Here is a 25,266-nt window from a genome sequence, read left to right on the forward strand (position 1 = left end):
TTAGAAGGATGAGAGGGGATCTTATAGAAACATATAAAATTATAAAAGGACTGGACAAGCTAGATGCAGGAAAAATGTTTCCAATGTTGGGGGAGTCCAGAACCAGGGGCCACAGTCTCAGAATAAAGGGGAGGCTATTTAAATCTGAGGTGAGAAGCAACTTTTTCACCCAGAGAGTTGTGAATTTGTGGAATTCTCTGCCACAAAGGGCTGTGGAAGCCAAATCACTGGATGGATTTAAGAGAGAGTTAGATAGAGCTCTAGGGGCTAGTGGAATCAAGGGATATGTGGAGAAGGCAGGCACAGGTTACTGATTGTGGATGATCAGCCATGATCACAATGAATGGCGGTGCTGGCTCAAAGGGCCGAATGGCCTCTTCCTGCACGTATTGTCTATGTTTCTATGGAGGATGGCTAAGGCAGGGGATGGAATGAGTTGGGGCATGGATGATGTCGTGCTACCAAGTTGGGGCCCAAACCAGGCGACTATTTGTGTGCTAGCCACAGGAGCAGATCTACAAACATACAATACAATCGCGCCACACTCTTACATCCCTACACCTACAGCATTTTGTATTTATACACTGTAAATGGTTCGATTGTAATCATGCATTGTCTCTCCGCTGACTGGTTAGCACGCAACAAAAGCTTTTCACTGTCTCTCGGTACACGTGACTATAACTAAACTGAACTGAACTGAACAGAAGAATGAGTTAAGTCGTGATGGAGCAAAGGATTAGGCTGGGCTGGTTCAGGGCTTTCACTGATTATTCCTCACGAAGGTTCCTGGGCAAGAATCATTCTGTGCTGAAGCACCTACATTAGGGTGCAGCTGGTTTCACAGGTGCTATAGATTCAGATGTAAACCCTGTAGATGTTAGTGCGTGCCCTCACCAGCACGTGCGTGCCCTCACCAGCACGTGCGTGCCCTCACCAGCACGTGCGTGCCCTCACCAGCACGTGCGTGCCCTCACCAGCACGTGCGTGCCATCACCAGCAAGTGCGTGCCATCACCAGCACGTGCGTGCCATCACCAGCACGTGCGTGCCATCACCAGCACGTGCGTGCCCTCACCAGCACGTGCGTGCCCTCACCAACACGTGCGTGCCCTCACCAGCACGTGCGTGCCATCACCAGCACGTGCGTGCCCTCACCAGCACGTGCGTGCCCTCACCAGCACGTGCGTGCCCTCACCAGCACGTGCGTGCCCTCACCAGCACGTGCGTGCCATCACCAGCAAGTGCGTGCCATCACCAGCACGTGCGTGCCATCACCAGCACGTGCGTGCCATCACCAGCACGTGCGTGCCCTCACCAGCACGTGCGTGCCCTCACCAGCACGTGCGTGCCCTCACCAACACGTGCGTGCCCTCACCAACACGTGCGTGCCCTCACCAGCACGTGCGTGCCATCACCAGCACGTGCGTGCCATCACCAGCACGTGCGTGCCCTCACCAGCACGTGCGTGCCATCTCCAGCATGTGCGTGCCCTCACCAGCAGGTGCGTGCCATCACCAGCACGTGCGTGCCATCACCAGCACGTGCGTGCCATCACCAGCACGTGCGTGCCCTCACCAGCATGTGCGTGCCATCACCAGCATGTGCGTGCCATCACCAGCATGTGCGTGCCATCACCAGCATGTGCGTGCCCTCACCAGCATGTGCGTGCCATCACCAGCATGTGCGTGCCCTCACCAGCATGTGCGTGCCCTCACCAGCAAGTGCGTGCCACCACCAGCATGTGCGTGCCATCACCAGCATGTGCGTGCCTTCACCAGCATGTGCGTGCCCTCACCAACACGTGTCCTGTGACAGTCTCCTTGTCGCTACCTGGTGTTGCACTTCACGTTGTTTTGAAACAAAACCAGTGCTCCCAGAAGAATAGATGCAATAAATTTTGAGCTCAAATTGTTCAGCAACAGATTTTATATATCCAATTTGCATTTTAAAAATTAACTAGCTGATTCCTAACACAGATGAATCATGCTGTTTATTTGTGCTCTGCCTGTATTGTGAATGTTCAGGGACCGCTGGAAAGTGGAAATCAGCAGCTTGCACAGAATTGGCAACAGGGAGACAGCATTATGAAGGAGCTAATATGCAACGGCGAAAACATTGAATACTTTAGATATGCACAAAATGCTGGAGTAACTCAGCGGGTCAGGCAGCATCTCTGCAAAAAGGAATAGGTGATGTTTCAGCTTGAGACCCTTCTTCAGACTGAGAGTCAGAGGAGAGGGCAACCAGAGGTTTAGTTTAGTTTAGTTTAGAGATACAGTGCGGAAGCAGGCCCTTCGGCCCACTGAGTCCGCCCCGACCAACAATCCCTGAACATTCGCACCATCCTGCACACTAGGGACAATTTACAATTTAAACAAAGCCTTAATTAACAAATTAATCTACAAACCTGCACATCTTTGGAGTGTGGGAGGAAACCAGAGCACTCAGAGAAAACCCACGCTGTCACGGGGAGAACGTACAAACTCCGTACAGACAGCACCCGTAGTCAGGATGGAACCTGGTTCTCTGGCGCTGTGAGGCAGCAACTCTACCGCTGCACCACCCAGGTATGAAGAGGTTCAGAACACATCGATGACTAAGGACAGGTGGAGCCCACAATCGTCTAATGTTGGTTGTGGGAGAGATGATAATGCAGGGATGTACGTTTATTTAAGTAGCGGTGAGTGTGGGAGGCCGTTATTGGGAGCGGCCCTGAGCTGGCATCAGCTTGGTGAGTAGAGCAGCACTGGCTGTCAGATGCAGACGTGTGGCTGCTGGTTTAAAGGCTGTGTCCGTGAAGTATGGTCTGACAGCAACAGCCAGCATATTAGCATTCCCAGGCCATTGCTCATAATACACTCTTGTTTGCGTCAAGTCAATCCCATTTAGCTTTTTGGCTGCCCACATAAATCCAGTTACTCCAGCTTTTTGTGTCCATCTTCCTCATAAATCTAGAGCCTTCTTGAGGTGCGTTTGCTGACGGGCTGACTGTGATTGATGTTCCATGGCCACTGCCGTTATATATCACGTTGCCTACTGTCCAAGAAACGGCTGCTGCTGTACTTGATGTTCACTCTTGTAAACACTCGTGTGGGTCACTGCCGCACACCGGCCTGCAGTCCTTGTCATCTGTTTAATTGAAGTGCAGTGTGTGTGACAAGCTGGAGAGGTACAGTCCTCTCTTTAGCTTCCCCTCTGCTGCACTTCCATCTACTGCCGAGGGAACACCGTGACCAGGTACAACGTCCTCCATGTACGTTGATACTTTGCACTATTGTGTTCACTCCAAACACCATAAGATCAGAAGTGATAGGAGCAGAATTAGGCCATTCGGCCCATCAAGTCTACTCCGCCATTCAATCATGGCTGATCTATCTCTCCCTCCTAACCCCATTCTCCTGCCTTCTCCCCATAACCTCTGACATTTCTGACAACGTTCACCCCAGTGGTTCTATCATTTTGTGTCATTTATCCGGCTGCACAAGATGTTCGTGAGGCCACATTTAGAGTAATGTATTCAGTTTTGGCCACCCTGATATATGAAGGGTGGTTTTAAGCTGAAAGACGTACAGGTTTGTAGGTTAATTGGCTTGGTATACATGCAAATCGTCCTGAATGTGTAGGATAGCGTTAGTGTGCAGGGATCGCTGGTCAGCGCGGTGGGCCGAAGGGCCTGTTACCGTGCTGTACCGCTGGTCGGCATGGTGGGCCGAAGGGCCTGTTTCAGTGCTGTATTTCTAAACTAAAATAAATGAAACTAATTTAACTGTTCCATTGTCAGTACACACGACAATTACACAGAGCATAGAACAGACACAAACACTCTTGACTCTTTGACCCTCAGCTCTGATCACAAAACCGCCTCTGGTCTCAGAGGGCATTCCAGGGCCAGGGTGAGTGGTCAGGGTGAGAGGTCAGTTGCAGCAGACAAGGTGTGCTTCTTGGGCCCAACACATAGGCTGGACAGGAGGTGTCCAGCAAGGCCACTGACTATGGTTGCCAACTTTCTCACTCCCAAATAAGGGACAAGGTGACGTCACCACCCCGTGCCCCACGTGAGCTTACCCAACCAGCGGCCACGTGCTCCCACTGCACCAATGGTGGCCGCCCGGGCCGGGAGGCGATCTGCTACGCAACCTTCGTTAGGTGAACACACTCGGGCTCGCTCCCCGAACACACTCCGTTAGCCTACACTGTCTGGGCTTACAGCGGCCCCCAGGCTTATAGTGTCTGGGCCTACAGTGTCCGGGTCTACAGTGTCCGGGACTACAGCACCCCGCGGGCCTAATACGGGACAAAGCAGTCCCTTACAGGACAAACGAATTTAGCCCAATATACGGGATGTCCCGGCCAATAGGGGACAGTTGGCAACCCTACCACTACCCTGCTCCTCTTGTGAATGGGCTCACTAAGGATGCCCAATGGTCATTTATCCAGCAGCGCTGACAGCTTTTTGTACAAGACGTTCGTGAGGCCACATTTAGAGTAACGTGTTCAGGTTTGGCCACCCTGATAGATGATGGGTGGTGTTAAGCTGGAAGGTTGGCAGAGAGGTTTACGAGGATGTGGCAGGTCCTGAGGGCCGGAGCTGCAGGGAGAGGCTGGGCAGGTTTGAATTGTATTCCTTGGTCACAGGAGACTGAGTGGTGATCTTTATTTTAGAGTGATAGTGTGGAAACAGGCCCTTCGGCCCACCGAGTCCACGCCAACAATCAATCACCCATACACTAGTTCTTCATTATCCCACTTTCACATCCACTCCCTGCACACTAGGAGCAATTTACAGAAGTCAATTAGCCTACAAACTGGTACATCTTTAGAATGTGGGAGGAAACCAGAGAACCCGGAGAAATCCCACACAGACACAGCAAGAACGTAGAAACTCGGCTTAGACAGTGCTTGAGGTCAAGGTCGGAGCAGGGTGTCTGGTGCTGTGAGGCGGCAGATTCGCCAACACCCCAAATACATAAGGGTCTGTTGGTTAATTGCCCTCTGCAAATTACCCCTAATCTTTAGGGAGTGGATGTGAAAGTGGGTTAACACCCACCTGTGTGAATGGGTGTTATGGTCAGCGTGGGCCTGGTGGGCCGAAGGGCCTGTTCTCATGTTGTACCTTTCAATCAATCAATTAATCATGACTCGGGCCAACACACAGTAGCCAATTAAGTCACCGCCCACACTTCACAAGTTCACAAGTTATAGGAATTAGGGACAATTAACCTACCTGTGTAGGAAGGAACTGCAGATGCTGGTTTTGATCGAAGATAGACACAAAAAACTGGAGTAATTCAGCTGGTCAGACAGCATCTCTGGAGAAAAGGAATAGCTGACATTTCTGGTCGAGACCCTTCTTCAGACTTTCTTCAGTACGAAGAAGGGTCTTGAGTTGAAACGTCAGTATTCCTTTTCGCCAGAGATACTGTCTGACCAGCTGAGTTAATCCAGCTTTTTGTGTGAAACTACAAACCTGTACGTCTTTGGAGAGTGGGAGGAAACTGGAGCACCACGCAGGTCACGGGGAGAACGTACAAACTCCGTACAGACAGCACCCGTAGTCAGGATTGAACCCGGGTCTCTGGCGTTGTGAGGCAGCAACTCTACCGCTGCGCCACCGTGCTGTTCATGTGTGTGTGTAATCCCTGCCGCAAAACTGGACCTCATGGCCACTGTGTTGATTATTGTCACAGACGTACAGCACATCAAGCGAAGGGATATCGTTCTGAAGCGAGAGCTCGGCGAGGGGGCATTTGGGAAGGTTTTCCTGGCTGAGTGCTACAATCTGAGCCCAACCAAGGACAACATGCTGGTGGCCGTGAAGGTGAGTGTGTCGTGTGCTTTGATGCCAAGCCCAACATCCACCTCTTTACTGTCATGTTTATAAATCCTTGCAAACTGACATCAGCACCGGCTTTGCACTGTGATTCAGGTTTATAACCCCAGTGTCAATCATCATATTTCCCCCGGTTCCTTGATCTAAGATTGCAGGTCCACTGATCTAACTTCAGACCCTGAACTGGCTACACCTGCAGCCCACAGTCTCGGCACAATGTTGCCCTTGGCTTGTGATAGTCAGAGAGTCATAGAGTGAAGGTAGACACTGGAGTAACTCAGCGGGACAGGCAGCATCTCACGAGAGAAGGAATGGGTGACGTTTCGGGTCGGGACCCTTCTTCAGACTGATGTCGGGATGGGGTGGGACAAAGATAGAATGTAGTCGGAGTCAGGAAGACTTGTGGGTGAACTGGGAAGGGGAGAGGATGGAGAGAGAGGGAAAGCAAGGGCTATCTGAAGTTAGAGAAGTCAATGTTCATACCGCTGGGGTGTAAACTACGAAATATGAGGTGCTGTTCCTCCAATTTGCGCTGGGCCTCACTCTGACAATGTAGGAGGCCCAGGACAGAAAGGTCAGATTGGGAATGGGAGGGGGAGTTGAAGTGCTGAGCCACCGGGAGATCAGGTAAATTATAGAGTATAGTCATAGCGCAAAACTGTATGGTAACAGGCCCTTCAGCCCAACTTGCCCACACCGACCAACATGTTCCAGCTACACTAGTCCCACCTGCCTGCGTTTGGTCCATATCCCTCCAAACCTGTCCCATCCATGTACCTGTCTAACTGTTTCTTGTTCCATACACCCACCACCCCTTGCGTGAAATGATTATCCCTCAGATTCCTATTAAATCACCTTAAACCTATGTCCTCTAGTCCTCGATTCACCTACTCTGGGCAAGTGATTCTGTGCATCTACCCGATTTATTCCTCTCATAATTTTATAAAATGAATGTGATGGACATAGAGTTAGGTTTAATTTAAAGATACAGCGTGGAAACAGGCCCTTCGGCCCACCGAGTCCGCAACGACCAGCGATCCCCGCACACTAACACTATTCTACGTACACTAGGAACAATTTATAATTTTATTAAAGGCAATTATCCTACGAACCTGTTCGTCTTTAGCATTTTGTGTCCATCTTATGGGCAATTTACAATCTTTACAAAGCCAATTAACCCACTAACCTGTACATCTTTGGAGTGTGGGAGGAAACCGGATCACCCGGAGAAAACCCACATGGTCAAAGGAAGAAAGTACAAACTCCATACAGACGGTACCCGTAGTGCGGATTGAACCCGGGTCTCTGGCACTGGAAGGCAGCAACTCTAGCGCTGTGTCACTGTGCTTATGGATGGCTAACTCCTGTCTCTCCGGGACCGTGCAGAGACCCCAGCAGTGGGTTAGAGATGGATGGGTCCAACTACAAGTGACAGTGTGTCGCCATCTGGGTGATTCTGGACCATAACCCACATGGATGAGGCCATTTGGCCTATCATGCTTTGCCACCTCTGTAAAAAAGAAGTACAGTTATCCCCACCCTTGCTCTCTCCCTGGGCACTTTGGTGTCAAGTAGCCTGTGATTCATTGCCCTTTTTATCAATGCATCTGTTTACACTGACATTTCAGGTGGTGAATTCCAAAGTATCAAAATATCTCAGGTTACAAATAACTCCTGTCCCTCATGCTAGTGGCCCTTGTGCGTTGTTGTAAATAACTCCTGTCCCTCATGCTAGTGGCCCTTGTGCGTTGTTGTAAATAACTCCTGTCCCTCATGCTAGTGGCCCTTGTGCGTTGTTGTAAATAACTCCTGTCCCTCATGCTAGTGGCCCTTGTGCGTTGTTGTAAATCTGTCGTCTCTGGTTACTGACAATCCTCCCATTAGGAAAAGTATCTCTCTGCCTCTTCCATCAAAACCCTCAATATTTACAAGATCTCTATTTAAATGTCTGCATAGTAAGTGACTAATGACGGTTTGCCTGGACTCCCCTACTACTGAAGTTCCCTGCACTGACTCCCTGTAATTTCCCTCCCTCCAATAATACACAAAGTGCTAGAGTAACTCAGTGGGTCAGGCAGCTTCTTAGTGGTATTTTATTTTGAGAGATACAGCACGGAAACAGGCCCTTCAGCCCACTGAGTCCGTGCCAACCAACGATCCCTGCACATTAACACTATCGTACACACACTAGGGACAATTTACAGTTATACCAAGCTAATAAATGTACAAACCTGTACATGTTCGGAGTGTGGGAGGAATTCAAAGCACCCAGAGCAACCCCACCTGGTCTCGGGGTGAACGTGCAAACTCCGTGCAGACAGCACCCGTAGTCAGGATCCAACCCGCGTCTCTGCTACTGTAAGGCAGCAACTCTACCACTGCGCCACCGTGCTGCTCAAAGGGAAGGGATTGTCCCAATCCGAAACATTGTCTGCCCAATCTCTCCACACATGCTGCCTGACCCGCTGAGATACCCCAGCACTTTGTATTTCACTCATGAGTCCAGCAGTTCCTTGTGTCTCCAACTTCCCTCCTCCCTACCCTCTCTCCGGCTCTAGCCTCCGATCAGAGAACCAGAAAGACTCAGACTTGCTCATTGATGCTTGCACCAATCTCTCCATGTCTGTCACCCTCTCATTGTCAGAGTGAGGACAAACGCAAATTGGAGGAACAGCACTTCATATTTTGCTGGGGCAGCTTATACCCCAGAAGTCTGAATATTGGTTTGTCTAACTTCAAGTAACCCTTGCATTCCCCCCACCTCCCTCCATCCCTCCCCCACACAAGTCGTACTAGCTTCAAAGTCGTCTTGTTGAGTCTCATTGTCTGTGCCTTTTCCTATGGGAAGGAGTCCTCACCACCCAGTGATGACCCTGTCTCCCATCTCCACTGCTCCCCCTCCTCTTGGACTCCCCAGAACAGCCTTCTACCCTCTCTAGACCTCTATTTCTAACTGCCAGCAAGACATCAACCGTCTCAACCTTTCCACTCCCCTTACCTTCTCTAACCTCACCCTCTCTGAATGTACAGCCCTCTGCTCACTCTGCAGCAACCCTGACATTATAATCAAACCCACCGACAAGTGAGATGCTGTGGTAGTCTGGCACATTGACCTCTACCGGGCTGAGGCCAGATGACAACTCTCAGACACCTCCTCCTACTTATCCTTGGACCATGACCCCACAGATGAGCCCTTTGTCTCTTCCTCGACCGCAGAACCATCCAATTACCCTCTACTAACACTCTACTAACACTCTACTCCGCCTAGCAGAGCTGGTCCTCACCCTCAACAACTGCTCCTTCGACTCCTCCCACTTCCTCCAAGTCCAGGGCGTAGCTATGGGCACCCGCATGGGCCCCAGCTATGGGCACCCGCATGGGCCCCAGCTATGGGCACCCGCATGGGCCCCAGCTATGGGCACCCGCATGGGCCCCAGCTATGGGCACCCGCATGGGCCCCAGCTATGGGCACCTGCATGGGCCCCAGCTATGGGCACCCGCATGGGCTCCAGCTATGCCTGCCTCTTTGTAGGGTACGTTGAACTATCCCTGTTCCAGGCGTACACTGGCCCTGTCCCCGAACTTTATCTCCGTCACATTGACGACTGCATCGGTGCTACCTTCTGCACCCATGCAGAAACAATTTCCATCTTGCACTCAAATTTACTTGGACCATCCCCTTTCTTGATCTCACACCCCCCTCCCCTTTCTTGATCTCACAGTCTCCATCACAGGAAATACACTATTGACTGACGTCTATTACAAACCCACTGACTCCCACAACTATCTCGACTACACGTCCTCCCACCCTATCCCCTACTCCCAATTCCTCCGTCTATGCCACATCTGCGCCCAAGATGAGGTGTTCCATACCTGGACATCCGAGATGTCATCAATCTTTAGAGAATGGGGGTTCCCCTCTCCCATCATAGATGAGGCCCTTACTCTTGTCTCCTCGGTACCCCGCAGCTCCGCCCTTGCTCCCCCTCCCCCTAGTCGCAACAGACAAAGTCCCCCTAGTCCTTACCTTCCACCCCATCAGCCAACGCATACAACACATAATCCTCCAAAATTTCCCCCACCTCCAACGGGATCCCACTACTAGCCACATTTTTCCATCTCCACCCCTTTCTGCCTTCTGCAGAGACCGTTCCCTCCACAACTCCCTGGTTAACTCGTCCCTTCCCACCCAACAGCAGAAGATACAACACCTGTCAAACCTCCTCCCTTGACTGTCCAGGGATCCCGACGGTCCTGTCAGGTTAGGCAGAAGCTCACATACACCTCCTCCAATCTCATCTACTGTATCCATTGTTCAAGATGTGGACTCATACATCGGCGAGACCAAACGCAGACTGGGTGATCATTTCGCTGAACACCTTCGCTCAGTTCGCCTGCACCTACCTGATCTCCCAGTTGCTAAACACTTTAATTCTCCTTCCCATTCCCACACTGACCTTTCTGTCCCAGGTCTCCTCCATTGTCAGAGTGAGGCTAAACGCAAATTGGAGGAACAGCATTTCATATTTCGCTTGGGCAGCTTACAGCCCAGGGTATGAGTATTGATTTCTCTCACTTCAGGTAGCCCCGGCATTCCCTCTCTATCTATCCCTCCCCCACCCAAGTTGCACCAACTTCTCGTTTTCACCCAACAAGCAGCTAACAATGGCCTGTTTCCTTAATCATTATTACTTATTTTCATTGCTTTGATTCATTGTTCTTTATCTCACTACATCATCGTCTAAATCTCTCATTTCGTTTTATCCTAACTAGTCTGAAGAAGGGTCTCGACCCGAAATGTCACCCATTCCTTCTCTCCAGAGATGCTGCCTGTCCTGTTGAGTTACTCCAGCTTTTTGGGTCTATTCTCATTGTCTGCACCTCGTTTTCAATAGCCCCTAGCTAACAATGCCCTGTTTCCTTTATCATTGTTACTTTTTTGCATTTCTTTCATCCATTTGTTCTATAGCTCTCTATATCACCGTCTATATCTTTTGTTTCCCTCTTCCCTGACTCTCAGTGTGAAGAAGGATCACCCATTCCTTCTCTCCAGAGATGCTGTGTGACCCGCTGCGTTACTCCATCGGTTTCCTTCCCACACACAGCCTCTCACCCTCGCCCCCCTCTCCTTGCAGACACTGAAGGATGCCACTGTGTCAGCGCGGAAAGACTTTCAGCGGGAGGCCGAGCTACTCACCAACCTGCGGCATGACCACATCGTGAAGTTTTATGGAGTGTGTGTGGACGGCGATCCTCTCATCATGGTCTTCGAATACATGAAGAACGGAGACTTGAACAAGTTCCTGAGGTGGGTGCATCAATCATAAGTCTGGCCCACAGCAGTGGCACGTTGCAAGTTTAAGATAACAGTGGATATCTGGAGGCTTTCTTTCAGAACTGCTAATTTAATTTTTTTTATTGCCTTACATTCTCAAAGATTTTAATTGTGAGCATTCAAGATTAGATAATAGGTTTTAATTTAATTGCAGAATGTACAGCAGATGCTGGTTTTGGAATAATTGAGTTGAAGTAAATGTGTTTCAGCAGCTTTGTCTGGCGGGATAGATGTTTATCCATGATTCATTTCACTGAGTGAGTGCCCAATGCACCTCAGATAGAGTGGAAGAAATGGCTTCTTGCAGGGTATTGTCCAGAGGAGGTGTCACTGCATGGGGAAGTGGGCCAGATGGGGAACTATCTGGGTTCTGTTAATCATGCACAAGCAAACTTCCCCCAAGTCAGGCGCTGTGCTGCAACCTCCATCACTTTCTGGTCAAAGTACAGCCACGGTCCAAGTTCCAGAAGGATTGTGACCAATTGTCATAAGTTCATAAGTAGTAGGGGTAGTATTAGACCATTCGGCCCATCATGTCTACTCCACCATTCAATAATGGCTAATCTATCTTTCCCTTTCAACCCCATTCTCCTGCCTTCTCCCCATAATCCCTGACACCTGCATTAATCGAGAATCTGGCAATCTCCACCTTAAAATGTTTCATTGACCGTTTTCACAAATTCACAAGTTATAGGAGTAGAGATTGGTCCTTCGGCCCATCGAGTCTAGTCCACCATTCAATCTGCCTCCTAATCCCATTTTCCTGCCATCTTCCCATAACCCTTGATACCGTTTTAATCAAGAATTTGTCTATCTCTGCTTTAAAAATATCCACTGACTTGGCCTCCACAGCCCTCTGTGGCAATGAATTCCACAGATTAACTACCCTCTGACAAAATAAGTTCCTCCTCACCTCCTTTCTAAAAGAGCGCCTTTAATTCTGAGGCCTCTGGCCCTAGACTCTCCCACCAGTGGAAACATCCTTTCCACATCCACTATGCTTTTCATTATAGATGAAATTATAGATTTCATTATAGATCTTATTATTTTAAGCCACTGCCCAGTTTACAATCAGTTTTGAGTCAATTTATAATGTGGTCAGTGTCCAGTCTCTGTCCATTTCCAGTCACTAGCTAGTTAGTTTAGCATTCAGCCATTCTATTGGTTTCCAGTCATTTTCCTGTTTATTTTATAGCCAGTTTGCTACCAATATCCGGGCACTGTTCAGACAATATTGTCAGTAAAGAAGTAAAACAGCTTGTGGTTCAAGTGTAGGAAGGAACTGCAGGTGCTGGTTTACACCGAAGATAGATGCAAGATGCTGGAGTAACTCAGTGGGACAGGCGACAGGCAGCATCTCTCGAGAGAAGGAATGGGTGATGTTTCGGTCTCGACCAGAAAGGTCACCCTTTCCGTCTCTCCAGATGCTGCCTGTCCCACTGAGTTACTCCAGCATTTTGTGTCTATCTTGAGGTTCAAGTCACAGGTTAGCTCGTGATTACAATCAGCAGACATTGGTGGCTGCAAAAGAGTTTAGCCTTTGGTCAAAGGCTGGCCTGGCTTTGGCAGATCATACCATGATCCCACAAAGAAAGCTTTTATACAAGCTCACAGCTTGTTAACCTCTAGATTACCCTAACCCGAACCTCTACTTTAGATTACCTTAGATTACCCTAACCCGAACCTCTACGTTAACTGTGTCAGTGGCCCAATGAGGTCAGTAGAACTGCAGTGTTCAGTTTAGTTTAGAGATACAGCGCGGAAACATGCCCTTCAGCCCATCGAGTCTACGCTGACCAGCGATCCCCGTACACTTACATTATCCTACACACACTAGGAACAATTTATAATTTACAAAGTCAATTATCATACAAGCCTGTACGTCTTTGGAGTGTGGGAGGAAACTGGAGCACCTGAGGAAAACCCACGTGGTCACGGGAAGAACGTACAAACTCCATACAGCCAGCACCCATAGTCAGGATGGAACCCGGGTCTCTGGCGCTGTGAGGCAGCAACTCTACCGCTGCGCCACTGTGTTGTTAGCCTATTCAAATGAAAATACCTCATTTTCGCACATGAGCTGCATATAAGTTAGCTGCAGAAAATGTTAAAATATCTGCAAGAGTGGAGAATGAATAATAAAAGTGGTGCTTCCATTTTAACTCCCATTCCAATGTTTTCAATGGGGCCGGGAGAATTAATATTCCTCCTGCACTGCATCAATGATTGAATCACGCGCAAGTCTCTTGCAGAATTGATTTTCAGCATCTAATGTAAACAACTGTAGAAATTGCTTTAAAGATGAGGGGAGAAGACTAAAACGTTGTAGCTTTAATGTAAAGCAGCAGACCCAGGTAATTTAATTTCTGTCTGCATTAAATGTGAGATTTGTTTGTGGTGCACCAAGCATAAATATCGATTGCATTTTCCCCAACACTTATTATGCCTTTACTGTAGGTTTGATGAGGTTTGACTGCAATTGCACAGTGTCTGGGCACTGACATCTGTTCGACAAGGAAGTGTTGTAGGAGTCTGCTGCTCCATCTTGGGTTTAATTTCATTTTTCATTTTACAGCAGTGCACAATAGATCTCATTGCTGTACTTTTGAGATGTGATGTAGTTTGACAGTTCAGCGTTAGTCCCTGGTGTTTCCTGCCATTGTTTCAAAAGGAAGCTCTTCATTTTGCCGATGTTCGCCAGATTAGCCGAGGGCTTTTGGTGTCCTTCTCCCCTCTTGCCATTAACAAAATCAAACCTGAAAAGAAACTAGAAGAAAAAACAGGTTTTCGAATTGGTCGTAGTCAGTGGATGTGGAAGATAGACACAAAACACTGGAGTGACTCTGGAGAGAAGCAATAGGTGACGTTTCAGGTCGAGACCCTTCTTCAGACTGGGTGGATGTGGAAGGTCTTTAACTAATATGGAGTCTGTTTTCAGTGTTTCATTCAGTTTAGGATTCAGGATATCTTTATTTGTCACCCACAGTCCAACAATAAGAGCAATAAAATAATCAAATTACACAACCCCAACCAACACAAAACCCCAAAAAAAGAAACATCCATCACAGTGAGTCTCCTCCAGTCCCCTCCTCACTGTGATGGAAGGCCAGAATGTCTTTTCTCTTCCCCGCCGTCGTCTCCCGCGGTCAGGCTGTTGTAGTTGCCACGTTCCAGACCGCGCCGGACGGTGAAAGGTCCGCAGCGGGCCGACCCAAGCCCCGCGATCCGGGGAGGGCGAAGACGCTGCCGCTGCCGCTGCTGCGGCACGTCGGGGCGGTCGTGGCTCCCGACATTGAAGCCCCCGCCGAGCAGAGAAAAATCCCGCGGCCTATTTCAGGCCGCGCCGGACGGTGAAATGTCCACGGCGGGCCGACCCAAGCCCCGCAATCCGGGGCGGGTGAACACGCTGCCGCCTCCGGAGCTCCCGATGTCGGCATCCACGCGGCCCGAGCCGAAGGCGAGTCGCAGCCGCTCCCGCAGCCTCCGAAGACAGCCGGCTCCGCTGATGGTGAGTCCGGTCCGCGGGCTCTGAGAACCAGAGCCCTGGAGGCCGCCAGCTCCAGGAGTTTGGCCGATGGTAGGCCGCAGCAGGAACGGAGACCCGATCCAGAACACAAAGGTCGGGTCTCCGTTCGGAAGGGACAAATTTACAATTTTACAGTTCCCTCCCCCCCACACACACACATAGTACACAACCACAAAAAAACACAACATCACATCTACAATTAAGACAAGAAAAACAAGAAAAACACAAAGACAAACGGACCACAGGTAAGCCGCAGCTGCTAGGGCAGCGCCGCCATTTTGGATTATCCAAAATTGGTTTGGTTTAGACATATAGCATGGAGACAGGCCCTTCAACCAACCGAGTCCACATTGACCAGCGATCCCCACACATTAATACTGTCCTGCAGACATTAGGGACAATTTACATTTTTTACAGAAGCCAAATAACCTACAAGCCTGTACGTCTTCGGAGTGTGGGAGGAAACTGAAACTCGAAGAAAACCCACACGGGTCACGGGAAGAATGTACAAACTCCGTACAGACAGCACCTGTGGTCAGGATCGAGCCCGGGTCTCTGGTGCTGTGAGGCAGCAACTCTGCCAATGATTGTAACATTTTCCTTTGCAATGCCTCGATAATGATCCGACAGAAAATGTTTAAGTAGGGAGCTTGTTGAATAATTGCCCTTCAGAAGTTGCAGGTGAAGTTGCTACCTGTGTACGGTAATTGCAGCAGGTTTCGGACAGCAAGGGTCATTCATGTGGTAATGATGAATATTAATGCAGGAGAGTTTCAGCATCTGGCCAAGCATTCCTTGCATGAACAGCTGCCAACTGACCATCTGCCTGGGTCCTTTAGATTAGTTTAGAGATACAGCGCGGAAACAGGCCCTTTCAGCCCACCGAGTCTGCACTGACCAGCGATCCACGCACACCAACACTATCCTACACCCACTAGGGACAATTTTTACATTTACTAAGCCAATTAACCTACAAACTTGCACGTCTTTGGAATGTGGGAGGAAACTAAAGATCTCGGAGAAAACCCACGCAGGTCACGGGGAGAACGTACAAACTCCGTACAGATCGAACCCAGGTCTCCGGCGCTGCATTCGCTGTAAGGCAGCAACTCTACCGCTGCACCACTGTGCCATCCACTGCTGGGTCCCGTGACGCACATTCCCAGCGGCATGGATGGAGTGGGACAAGGAGGAGCACGGTACTTGCCACCACTCTGAGAGATTACACACGCCTAATGCATACCTGATCTCACGCTTACCAAACACTTTAACTCCCCCCCCCCCCATTCCCACACTGACCTTTCTGTCCTAGGTCTCCTCCATTGTCAGAGTGAGGCTAAACGCAAATTGGAGGAACAACATCTCATATTTTGCTTGGGCACCTTACAACCCAGAGGTATGAATATTGATTTTTCTAACTTCAAGTAACCCCTGCACTCCCTCTCTCTCCACCCCACCCCCACACGTTCTCATTCTCACCTAACAAACAGCTACCAATGGCCTGATTCCTTTATTATTATTATTTTTTTGCATATCTTTCATTCATTTGTTCTATATCTCTCTCTACATCACCGTCTATATCTCTTATTTTCCTCTCCCATGACTCTAGTCTGAAGAAGAGTCTCGACCTGAAACATCACCCATTCCTTCTCTCCAGAGATGCTGCCTGACCCGCTGAGTTACTCCAATATTTTGTCTCTATCTTCGGTTACACACTCATGTACCTGTGACCACCTGATAACATGGAGGATGTACATTGGTGCCCTTCCAAAGCTAGCAAGTGTAACAAACTGCACAACTGCCTTTCCGACAAGCCCAGTACCTCTGCTCAGAATGGTCTATTTGCTGCTACACCTCGGTATGGGGCTCTAATGGGAGAATTAATATGGGTGTAGGTTATAGATGAATGAGAAGCAGGGTGCTTGTGTGCAATATATTTGAACCAAATGGCCTGGTTCTGTTATCCATTCTATTCCACTCCATCTAAACATGGATTAAACATCAGCTGTGTGTGTGTCACAACTAAAAGTGCTGGAGGAACTTGGCAGCGGGTCAGGCAGCATCTGTGGAGGGAATGAACAGATGATGTTTCAGGTCAGGACCCTTCTTCATTTCCACCAATGCTGCCTATCCCACTGAGTTCCTCCAGCACTTGGAATTTTGCTCATGATTCCAGCATCTGCAGGTTTTTGTGACTCCAGCTGTGCATGTGTCAGATTAATTACCCCAGGCACTGGTAGAATCATAATGCAAGGAAACAGGTCCTTGTACCCAACTTGTCCATGCTGATCAGGTTTTATAGCTGAGCTAATGCCATTTGCTTGCATTTGGCCATGTCCCTCTAAAACATTTCTATCCGTGTGCTAGCCCAAATGTTTGTTAGACGTCCTCATCACCCTTGCCTCAAAAGTCTCCTCTGGCATCTCATTGTACATGCACACCACCATCCATGCGACAAAATTACAAGGAGGTTTATTCACTTTGAAGGAACAAATAGACATTGTCAGCTCATCCAGTGCTAACAGGGAGTCCAAACTCTTGCTTGTTGTCATTATATTTGATATACACATTAGGAAAGCATCGTCCGTACTTCTAGGCGTTGAACTGGGGCATGAACTCCAGGGGTTTGTGGAAGTGTCCAGTTCTCGACTCTCAGAGCTGGGGATGGGAGGTGTGATACACAGGCAACAAAAGCTTTTCACTGAACCTCGGTGAAGGTGACAATAAGCTAAACTCAACTCAACTCAAATAATATTCTATGTGTACGATAGACACAAAAAACTGGAGTAACTCAGCGGGACAGGCAGCATCTCTGGAGAAAAGGAATGGGTGACGTTTCGGGGTGAGACACTTCTTCAGGTTGGTTAGGTATAAGGGAAACAAGAGATATAGATGGTGATGTAGAGAGACAAAGAACAATGAATGAAAGATATGCAAAAAAGTAACGTATGTGTAGGATTTGGTGAGGGCCCTGAGGGGAAGGTTATATCTTGGACAGGGTCTAAAGAAAATAGGGATTGGCAATCACTACAGGCTCAGCAGCACCATCTATAAAGCATGAATGAAGAAAGAACTGCTGGTGTAATCTCACATGCCACCTTGGGGCTTGGGGCTTGAGAGATGTGAGCAAGAGAGAGAGAGAGAGAGCGAGAGAGAGAGAGAGAGATGAAGCACTCCCTGTGGTAGAGACTTCCAAAGATCAACCACCCCTGAGTGAAGACATTTCTTCCCATCTCCGTTCTGAGGGACTAGTTTTGAGACTGTGACCCCTTGTTCATGATATCTAAACCAGAAGAAACATTAGCCCAATCCAGCCAATTTCGTATCTTTCTTCTAAAATCAAACAAATGCCAGTCCCACATGAATAAGTCCTCTCATATAACAAACCCACTATCGCACAATCAACCTGGCAAACCTACACTGCATTCCACTATCCATAAGTATGTCCTTTCTTAAGCCTGACAAGTGCACAGTTAGTCTCACCAAGGCCCTATATAAATGGAGCAAAGCACTTCATATATTTGGGACCCCTCGCAACAAAGGACAAACTACCATTTGCCTTATTGGAGACGCAAAGAACTGAAGATGCTGGAAGTTTGTGTGGAAGACAAAATGCTGGAGTAACTCAGTGGGTCAACCAGCATCTCTGGAGGACAGAGATAAGTGACATTTTGGGTCAGAAACCTTCTTCATTTGCCTTTTTAATTGCTTGTTCAAAAATATAGCACAACAGACAGAAACAAGGCACATTCATCTTCAATTCTATGAAGGTACAAAGAATGTGGGGCAGCACGGTGGCGCAGCGGTAGAGTTGCAGCCTTACAGCACCAGAGACCCGGGTTCAATCCTGACTACGGGTGCTGTCTGTATGGAATTTGTGCATTCTCTCCATGACCTGCGTGGGTTTTCCCTGGGTGCTCTGGTTTCCTACTATACTCCAAAGATGTACAGGTTTTTTAGGTCAATTGGCTTAGTAAAATTGTAAATTGTCCCCAGTGTGTAGGATAGTGTTAGTGTGCGGGGATCACTGGTCGGTGTAGACTCGTTGGGCCGAAGGGCATGTTTCTGCACTGTATATCCAAACTAAACTAAACTAAAAAGATCCTGCCTGATCAATCTCCAAGATTCAAGGCAGTGCCAACCCAAGTCAGTTTTAGTAAATGCTCCAGATTGTTGGACATTTGAAAGACATGTGTGAAAGGTACATTTGAATGGTATTCACAATGGTATTCACAATGGTATTCACAATGGTATTCACAATGGTATTCACAATGGTATTCACAATGGTATTCACAATGGTATTCACAATGGTATTCACAATGGTATTCACAATGGTATTCACAATGGTATTCACAATGGTATTCACAATGGTATTCACAATGGTATTCACAATGGTATTCACAATAGAAGTCGTGGAATTCAGGGAAACTAAGGCAGGGGTGAGAAGCTGGTGAAACGTTTGGAGCACATAGTGTGCAGGAATAGTAATATCACAGTGGAGGAAATCGACCAATTAAGCCAATATCTGGATTGAGAAACATATTGATGAACTTAGCATTGCTTGGGAATGCAAAATGCTCTGCCTGGAATCTCTGGTGAAAGGACTTTGGAAGAGTTAACTGGATTAATGGATCAGGGATATCTAGTGGCTATAATTTAATTGGATTTGCAGTATCAGCTTAATTAAGTTCCACACACGGGGCTTTTAGCAGTAATCAAAGTTCAAGGAAATATTGGTGAATTAGTCAACAAAGTAACAGTAGGGAGAGTTCGTAACAATTAGGGAGAGTTCTGCCGAGTGGAGTTCTGAAGTGAAGTGTTCCGGGTCACTGTTGGTTCAGATACGCACACGGTATTCGGAGACGAAGATTTGAAATATGACATCATTTTCTGTTGACGCTAACCCATCTGGCCAAATAAACATTCTCATGGAGATTAATTGCATTCATGGAATTCATATTAAGCAAATTTATTTAATTTCAGAATTGCAAATAAATAAAGTAACTAGGCAAGGATGGCAGATGGATTTTAATACTGATAAATACAAGGTGATTCACGATAAAACTGCCCAATTCTCTTGACAATATCCAACCAGGAACCTAAATTTATATCGACCTAACACAACTGAGGGTAGGTGGTTCAGATTCAGATTTGGACTCAGGTTCAGATTAGTTTATTGTCATATACACCATATATTATATTTGTCACAAAAAGGGTGGTGGGTGCATGGAACAAGCTGCTAAAGGAGGTAGTTGAGGCTGGTACCATTGCAACATTTATGAAACATTTAGACAGGGACATGGATAGGACAGGATTGGAGGGATCTGGGTCAAGTGCAGGCAGGTGGGACTAGTGGGGCAGGTGGGACTAGTGGAGGTGGGATATGGTGGCCAGTGTGGGCAACTTGGGACTCCATGATGAGTGTAAAGAAGCTCGCAGTGTAAAGAGTAGAGTAGTAAGAAGTTGCAGTCGAGTTTATTGTCATGCGCACAGTTGCGGTGAGGTGCAGGTACAATGAGAAATCTTCTTTCGCAGGCACATGGACTCAAACAACACATAAAAACAAATTATATATAAATTACACTTAAAACTCTCAAAAACAAGACAGTGCGAAAACAATTAGAAAAAAAACTAGTGCAAGAGGTGGGGTTTATTGTTCCGTTATTGAGGTCAGACTATCTTTAGTTTCCCTCTTCCCTGACTCTCAGTCTAAAGAAGGGTCTCGACCCAAAAAGATCTTTTTAAATAAAAAATAAAATAAAATAGATAAACAGATTCCTTTTCTCCAGAGCCTGACCCGTTAGTTACTCCAGCATTTTGTGTTTTATCTGGAGGATTAGAGTTGTGCAGGTTGGTTGAAGAAGCTGATGGCTGCAGGAAAGTAGCTGTTCCTGAACCTAGGGTGTGCACCTTAGTTAGTGTAGTTTATTGTCACATGTACTAAGGTACAGTGAAAAGCTTTTGTTGCGTGCTAACCAGTCAGCGGAAAGACAATACGTGATTACAATTGAACCATTTACCGTGTACAGATACATGATAAGGGAATAACGTTTAGTGCAAGGTAAAGCCAGCAAAGTCCGATCAAAGAGAGTCAGCCCAAGGGTCACCAATGAGGTAGACAGCAGTTAAGGACTGCTCTCTGGTTATCTTCAACCTCTTGTAACCTCTGCCTGCCGGTGGAGGTGAGTAGAGGCACGGATGCTCGATGATAGGTGCTGCCTTCTTCAGGGCAGAGCCTCATCTAGATGCAAACAATGGAGGGGTGGGCTGTGCCTGTGATGAATGAGGCTGAGTCCATCACTCTGCGGCCTCTTGTGCATTGGGATTGCCCAACCAGGCCATGATACAGCCAGTCTGGGTACATTCCACAGTGCATCTGTAAACTTTGTCAGTGTTTCTGCAGACATGCCAACTCTCTTAACGGAGGAGGGCAAAACAGCAGAACAATTCAAGATTGTAGTGAAAAAAGTATTGAAAATCAGTAACAGAATAACAGAATTAGGTAGAGTCAAAGAAGGGTCTCCACCTGAAAGGTCACCCATTCCTTCTCTGCAGAGATGCTGCCTGCCCGCATGATTACATGGAGTTACTCCAGCATTTTGTATCTATCTTCAGCGTGAGGTAGAGAAAGACATGGTAACACTTCCAGAAAGGAGGTGTGAAAGACTGAGCTCGATAGCAGTGGGGAGGAAGTGGTTCTTCAGTCTGGACCTCTGAGCTTTTCAAGCTCCTGTATCTTCTCCCAGAGGTAGAAGAGACAAAAAGGAATGGCCAGCGTGGCAGTCATCACTGACCATTCTTCCAGCTTTACCCACGCAAGGCACCATGAAGATGGACTGGATGGAAGGAGGTGTGGGGCCTGTGATGGATGACCACTCTCTGCAGGATCAGCCGGTCAGGAGCAGAGCAGTTGCTGCACCTGGCTGAAGTGTATTCCATCAGAACACGTTCTATGGCGCATCTGCAGAAGTTCGAGAGAATCCTTGTGGACATGTCGAATCTTCTCAGATGCCTAAGAAGGTAAATCGCTGATGTGCAGCTTGGCACCAGAACTTGAAGTTACTGATTGGGGTACTGATTGAGAGTGATCAGCCATGATCGCATTGAATGGCGGTGCTGGCTCGAAGGGCTGAATGGCCTGCTCCTGCACCTATTGTCTATTGTCTATTGATAAATCATTGGAACATAAAGGTGATGATTGAAACTGTGGCTTAGAAACTGTAGTGTAACGCATACTTCTCATGTGCTTCTTATTGGGATGTTGTCAGAAACATGATCATGGAACAATTGGAGATTGGAACTATGGAACCGCCGTTAGGAAGTGTGCCCCAGCACATCCATATGTATATTACACAAGTGGGCAGAGATCGTTCATTGTGCACCATAATATCAGTTGCTATTGTTGCTTGCGCAAGATTCATCTCTGCAGACAGATGCAGTGAACACAGTGGGCTCTGTACATTCAGGCAGGTCTACAATGAGGGCAGAACCATTCACCTGTGTGATATAAAGGGAGTGGAGTCTGAGTTTGCTCACCACCTTCCAGCTAACCGATTTTCAGTGTGTGGCTCTACCTTGTGAACAGAATGATGAATGTGCCCCACTATCGGGACATCGGGAGGTTATGAGTAAGAAAATAACTGCAGATGCTGGTTCAAATCAAAGGTATTTATTCACAAAATGCTGGAGTAACTCAGCAGGTCAGGCAGCATCTCAGGAGAGAAGGAATTCCTTCTCTCCTGTGATGCTGCCTGACCTGCTGAGTTACTCCAGCATTTTGTGAATAAATACCTTCGGGAGGTTATGAGTGGTATAAATGGAGCTCGGCTGGGATCACTGTCTCTGGGTTTGATAACGACCAAGCATCGGCTGTTATTGTTATTCCTCAGCACGAGTAACATGGTCCACAGTGACATTAGCATGGAAGAGTCCAAGCTCATGATGTAGACTGAGTGCTGTATCTGCTACTGTTGTATCCCTGACGTAATCTTCTGTCTTTCCAACAGAAGCTTTCTGTTGATATTGATCTGCTGCCACTTTGATGTCTTTCTTTAGTCTCTCTAATTAGTTATCAGCTGTCAATCCTTTATCTCTGCAGTGATCCTCTTACTGAATTAGACCTCAGAAATCTGGCCTAGTGATGTGGAGATTGTGGCGACTGGGATACATAAAGAAATAAACCTGAAATTAAAGAATAAAGTTCGTCTCAGTAATGATAAAGACAAAATGACTGAATTGTGTTGATATCCTTTCGATAAAGAAAGCAGTCTTCTTTACTGAGTCTGACTTATACGCAACTCCAAATCAGATCTGAAGAAGGGTCTCGACCTGAAACGTCACCCATTCCTTCTCTCCAGAGATGCTGCCTGACCCGCTGAGTTACTCCAGCTTTTTGTGTCTATCTTCAATGTAAACCAGCATCTGCAGTTCCTTCCAACACCATATCAATAAAGATGGGTTTAACTATCTTCAGTAAATCTTCGGAAATGCTCCAGTAAACCTCTCTGCTCAGGAACAAGTAGGAATGGATAATAAATTCTGGCCTTGCTTACAATGCTCACAACTTGTGTTTAAAATAACAATGAAGGACATAAAGTGCTGGAGTGACTCAGTGGGTCTCTGGAGAACATGGGTAAGAATACCTGAAGAAAGGTCCTGAAACGTCACCTATTGCTTTTACTCCAGAGATGCTGCCTGTCCCGCTGAGTTACTCCAGCACTTTGTGTCTTTCTTCGGTGTAAACCAGCATCTGCAGTTCCTTCTTACACATTAATGATCAGGCACATCTTCTCTTTATTTCATCCCTCTGGAGATAAAGAGGAAACTTTCCATTGGGCATTCTAATTTTTTCATTTTGCATGTCCACTGATGTTTAGTAAATATTTTACTGCAAGATATTAATACAAAGATAAAAAGCTGTGTGTGTGAAGAGAGAAGGGGAGGGTTGGGATGATGATTGTATCTGGAGCTGGTCCAAAGGCTCGGAGCCAGACTGAAGCAGAGTGCAGGTGCAGTTTATACAGAATACAGGGGGCTGGGCATGTTATTGGTGCTTGTCAGTTTAGGATGCAGTTCCATATTCCCTATTAATGCAATTCTCCGAGAAATTACATTAGATCAACAGAAAAGAGATTAAGACCGTAACAAGGCTTTAACAATTACAGAATCGTTATTTGCCGCAAAAAGTCTGAGAATTCATGAAGCGTCACATTATTTCAAATCTTATGATACAATTAAAGTCTCTTAATGATCATTTCCTGGTGTCATTGCAAAGTCGCTGTCAAGCAAAGCATTATTTCAGCTAATAAAGGACGTGCTCAGGGGTTTCAGATGTGACCATTTTACGGCAGCTAGTTTCAAGGTTGTATCTCCTCGACAGTGAACCCATTGCAGCTGAGATGGGGGAGGGGGGGGGGGGGGGAGCAAGGCTCCAGAGGGACAACCAGGCATCTGCTGGATTCAGTGCTCCAGTGAATCGGAAGCACATGCTTGAAGATCGACACAAAATGCTGGAGTAACTCGGCGGGACAGGCAGCATCTCTGGAGAGAAGGAATGGGCGACGTTTCGGGTCGAGTCCCCTCTTCAGGCTGAGAGTCAGGGGAGAGGGAGTCTAGAGATATGGAAGGGTAAGGTGTGAAAACTACAGGTCAAAACTGACGATGATAAGGCAATGTAGAATGGTTCATTGTTAGCTAAGGGGACGGTGACATGGACGCTGACAATCAGTAAAATGATCCGAAGAAGAGTCTTGACCCGAAACGTCAGCCATTCCTTCTTTACAGAGATGCTGCCTGTTCCACTGAGTATTTTGTGTCTATCTTCAGTGTAAACCAGCATCTGAAGGTCCTTCCTATGCAGAAAGCACAAGCTGCTGGCTGGCTTATGCTGCCTAATTTATTAGGTAAGGTAGATGTGCTGGTGTCAAAGGCAAGGATCCAGAGTTGAGAGTCGTCAAGAGTGTCTAATTGTCATGCGTACCGGAAACAGAACGTGAAATTCTTACTTGCAGCACCGTAACACGTCTGTAAACACAGTACGCGTAGATAACACAATAAAGAAAAGAAAGTTCAATCTTTTTTTTTAGTACAACCAAGACAGTTCGTAGTTTAGTTGGTGTTTGTAAGGTTCACGAGCTTGATGGTTGTTGGGAAGAAGCTGTTCTTGAACCTAGTTACAGTTTTCAGACTCCTATATCTTCTTCCTGATGGCAGGAGTGAGATGAGAGTGTGGCCAGGGTGCTGTGGGTCCTTGATGATACTGGCTGCCTTTTGGAGACAGCGCCTCTTATGGTGGGAGGTGGGAGCCCGTGATGGGCTGGGCAGTGGTCACTACTCCTGTAATCTCCTAAATTGCTGTGTGTTTGAGTTGCCATACCAGACCATGGTGCAACCATGATACAATAACATTTGTGTTGTATGAGTCAATACATTTAACGTAAGACTCTGCCATTCTTTTAGAATCAACCTCCAATGTTCTTCCTCTCCAGTACCTCATGTAGTTGTAATGCTACCAAGCAGGGTCATTGAGATCACACAGATGAACAGAAAACCTGGTGGCTTGGTTCAAGGTTTATGC

General features: G+C 47.4%; 1 protein-coding gene across 1 annotated transcript in view; it reads left to right on the forward strand.

Moving 5' to 3' along the window:
* The window catches only part of LOC144609086 (NT-3 growth factor receptor-like), a 682,437-nt gene that overhangs the window by 583,933 nt on the left and 73,238 nt on the right, over positions 1-25,266 (forward strand). The window contains exons 12-13 of the mRNA XM_078427465.1: positions 5,687-5,817; positions 10,965-11,137. Coding sequence (XP_078283591.1) covers positions 5,687-5,817; positions 10,965-11,137 — 304 coding nt within the window. The remainder of the gene's footprint in view (positions 1-5,686; positions 5,818-10,964; positions 11,138-25,266) is intronic.

The sequence above is a fragment of the Rhinoraja longicauda genome, chromosome 33 (genome assembly GCF_053455715.1).
Source record: "Rhinoraja longicauda isolate Sanriku21f chromosome 33, sRhiLon1.1, whole genome shotgun sequence".
Taxonomy (NCBI): domain Eukaryota; kingdom Metazoa; phylum Chordata; class Chondrichthyes; order Rajiformes; family Arhynchobatidae; genus Rhinoraja; species Rhinoraja longicauda.